The sequence below is a fragment of the Triticum dicoccoides genome, chromosome 1A, assembly GCF_002162155.2.
Source record: "Triticum dicoccoides isolate Atlit2015 ecotype Zavitan chromosome 1A, WEW_v2.0, whole genome shotgun sequence".
In the NCBI taxonomy this organism is placed as follows: domain Eukaryota; kingdom Viridiplantae; phylum Streptophyta; class Magnoliopsida; order Poales; family Poaceae; genus Triticum; species Triticum dicoccoides.
The window spans coordinates 257,499,813-257,503,340 of NC_041380.1; the positions used below are offsets into that span (position 1 = coordinate 257,499,813).

The 3,528-nt window shown below is 41.8% G+C and overlaps 1 protein-coding gene across 1 annotated transcript in view; it reads right to left on the reverse strand.

The window, feature by feature from the left end:
* LOC119267907 (ubiquitin-conjugating enzyme E2 4-like) overlaps positions 1-1,945 on the reverse strand; it is a 3,819-nt gene extending 1,874 nt beyond the window's left edge. The window contains exons 1-5 of the mRNA XM_037549366.1: positions 1,687-1,945; positions 1,496-1,575; positions 1,056-1,170; positions 911-963; positions 695-823 (exon numbers count right to left, since the gene is read on the reverse strand). Of these exons, the coding sequence (XP_037405263.1) occupies positions 695-823; positions 911-963; positions 1,056-1,170; positions 1,496-1,575; positions 1,687-1,730 (421 nt within the window). The 5' untranslated portion in view covers positions 1,731-1,945. The remainder of the gene's footprint in view (positions 1-694; positions 824-910; positions 964-1,055; positions 1,171-1,495; positions 1,576-1,686) is intronic.
* Between the last annotated feature and the right edge of the window lie 1,583 nt (positions 1,946-3,528).

Sequence of the window (3,528 nt, forward strand, 5' to 3'; positions counted from 1 at the left end):
CTACTTACTAGTAATTATTCAATTAACTTCATTTTGTGTATGTGACTAGGTTACAACTGGAAGAACATCAGTATTGGCAACCCTAGGATGAAAGAACTAACCAATCCAAATTAGATCCTTAACATGTTCACGAAACAGCAAAGAACCAGATCTGACAAGATCCATCTGAGACAAGGGGAAATGCCTCAACATCAACCAGGAAAGGACTAGAAAGCACTAGAATAATAAAAGCTCTAAAGTGGCAAACTGCCGATTCCCTCAATAACAGAGTTGTAGAAGACACAAGTTACGGTGTTACAGTATGGTTGTTGATACAGCTGCAAAATGAGTTTAAGAACTATGCCCAAGCATTTTATCCACAAAATAGAACAGCTAGGATGGAGTGCGCTCAGTTGTATTGATATTTTTATAATAGTTGAACCAAAGGCTTGTTCATATGTTTTTGTTTACACAACATAACAGAACAAACGTACCAAGGAAGACTGTACGATCAACATACTCATAGTTGGCTGCCTTAGATTGCATGCCATATCAACAAAGACAACAAAATAACTAAAATGTGTCTGCAATCTTGCAAGGTTGCATGCGTACGAAAGGCATAGATCAGTAGCGAAATGCTGCGAGCAAGAATTAAATAATGAGACTCTAGAGTCGATATCAAGAACAATTAGTGGATAATGTTGAACCAAATCACCTTTCACTTTTTGTTCATAAGCAGGGTGATCTCGCATCATAAGTGCAGCAGCCTCTCCATTTAATGGATCAGACGGATTTGGGTACAACAGAAGTTGTGGAAGGAAGACTTCGAACACATTTACTAGATCTACAACAATCCCAAATAAAAATAAGATGAGATAGAGAACCTATAATCAGGGAGTGCTTGTACAAATTGTAAGCAGCAAGTGCTCACCAAACATTGGGCTCCATGTCTGGTTAATAACATCTAAACATACGGAACCAGACCTACATTTTGCAGGCAAACAAAAAGTAGGTTAGACCAGTGCGAATTTTGTTGCTTATGCTAACCAAAAGAATTTGATGGTAAAAATGCTCACATTTCATCCACATTCGGGTGATAAATCTTATTAATGAAACCAATTGACGGAGATTTGTAAGGATATGCATCAGGCAGTTCTACTCTAACCTTCCAGACACCACCTTGATAAATACCTATCAAATTTAGAACACATCCACAATTGATTAGAAATATAGCCGCTCTTCCCATACAACAGAAAAGATATACTGTACTTAAATTCACCAAATCGCGAAGATGCTCCAGGGCAAATGAACAAGCGAGCAATTCATCTGCAAACGTAACCTAAATCTTGAGCTAAACCACTTGTAAATGATAACGAATGTCATACGATCAACAGGGGGGTTCACAATTTCCGCCAGAGTTGCTTTGCACTACATCTAGATCAGAAATCGGGAACATAAACGCGGATCATGAGCCCAAGAAACAGGACAGAAACCGGATTTTGCGCGAGGATCATACTTTCAGTAGGCCCTCGGAATTCCACGAAGAATTCTTGCATCCCATCGTTCACCATCTCCACCTTATAGTCGCTCATCATCCTGCAACAACCAAGAACCGCCCCCCCAAGAAAATCCAGATTAAAACCGAGCCTCCAAGGAAGGAATCAATCGCTTGTACCCACAAAAGAAAAACATTTCCAAGATCCTCACAGCTTCATGAGGTCCATCTCGCGGCGCTTGCTTGGGGAGGACATCTTGGGGGCAAAAAAGATGAAATCTTCCCTTCCTCCTCCGGAGACGCGTTTCCTGGGCGTGGGGATAAGGGAGGGGGCAGAGAAAAGAAAAGGAGAAAGAGATTGAGCTGCTTGTGACGGTGCGTGCGTCGTCCTCCTCCCAGCACCTGCGCCAGATTTATTTATTTTTATTGCTGCCGCAGAGAGAGAAGGCGGGGAACAGGGAGGCGAGACAAGCACAGCAGAGGGGAAGAAAAGGGACAAAGCTAAATACTGCTCTCCTTTTCTTACAATCAAACCCTCCTCTTTATTTACTTGTAATCATAGCTACACAATATATAGCAAAAGTGAAACAAGTTCACTAGGAGCATCTTCAATCCATTCACCAAGAAAAGAAGCTTTCATATAACAATGTATAAAAAATGAAACAACAAAATCACAAGCCAAATGGTAGCAATCCATAAAATTAGCAGCCGAGTGACGGCCAGTTGTCATGGTCTCTATAACTTCAAGATATTAGAGTTGGCAATTATCTTCTTGCAGCTCACTGAAAAGGATATAGAGAGTCGAAAAGCGAAGGGTCATTGCTTCGGCCCCAATACATTAGAGCCCCACTCGATCCTCTTGCACCTGTTTTCTTTCCGTATAACTACACCAGGGGACCCTTAACAAGTCTCCTCGGAGGCAGACACCATCTATCACATTTCACTACATCCTTTGGAGTATAAACGGTCGTAAAGTTTACTGCAAGGGCACGGACTGATAAAGGTATGCTCATGGCATCCCGTGGTGATTTATCATGCACTAATTTCCTCCTTTGCCACCACAAATACCAATCACAAATTGCCTTAAGTTTATGAAAGCACAAGTGCTTTCAGGGTGATTTTGGTAATTAATGTCAACATATCTCTTGTTGGACTAATATTTCCATCTAGTATATTTCAGAAAGTACAACAAAGACGTGGCATGGACAAGAGGATGTGGAACCCCTTCAAGATGCTAAGGACAAAAGATTGGCAAAAGCTCAAGACTCTTCATTTCTATTTTAGTGATTCAAGATCACATTGAGTCCATAGGAAAAGCCAATACTATTAAAAGGGGATGAGGTGTTGCTTAATGATCTACTTGCTCAAAGTGCTTAGTGATATGCTCCAAAGCCCTCAACCACTTTCTCAATTCCAAATATGTTCAAAACCTAAAGTCAAACTCGGCCCCACCGATTTGATTCACCCGGCGCCACCGAGTTCACTTGACATAGCCACTGCTAGAAACCCTAATCAATTCGGTCTCACCGATGGGATCTCGGTCTCACCTAGATGGCCTTGCAAACTCTGTTTCTTATTGTAATTATCTCGGCCTCACCGAGATATGCAATCGGTCCCCCCGAGTCTGCTTGACAAACTCTCTGTTTGCTTATTACTGAAATCGGTCTCACCGAGTTTATGTAATCGGTTAAACCAAGACGAGGTTTTCTCCTAACCCTAGCACATCGGTCCCACCGAGTTGATTATGTCGGTCCTACCGAGAGTCCTAACGTTCACATTTTGAACTGAATCGGTCTCACCAAGAATCCCAATGTTCACATTTTGAACTGAATCGATCTCACCGAGTTCACCTATTCGGTCTGACCGAGTTGGGTCAAATGTGTGTAACAGTTAGATTTTGTGTGGAGGCTATATATACCCCTCCACCCCCTTCTATATTCAAGAGAGAGCCATCAGAACGTGCCTATACTTCCACTACTCATTTTCTGAGAGAGAACTACCTACTCATGTGTTGAGACCAAGACATTCCAATCCAACCACAAGAATCTTGATCT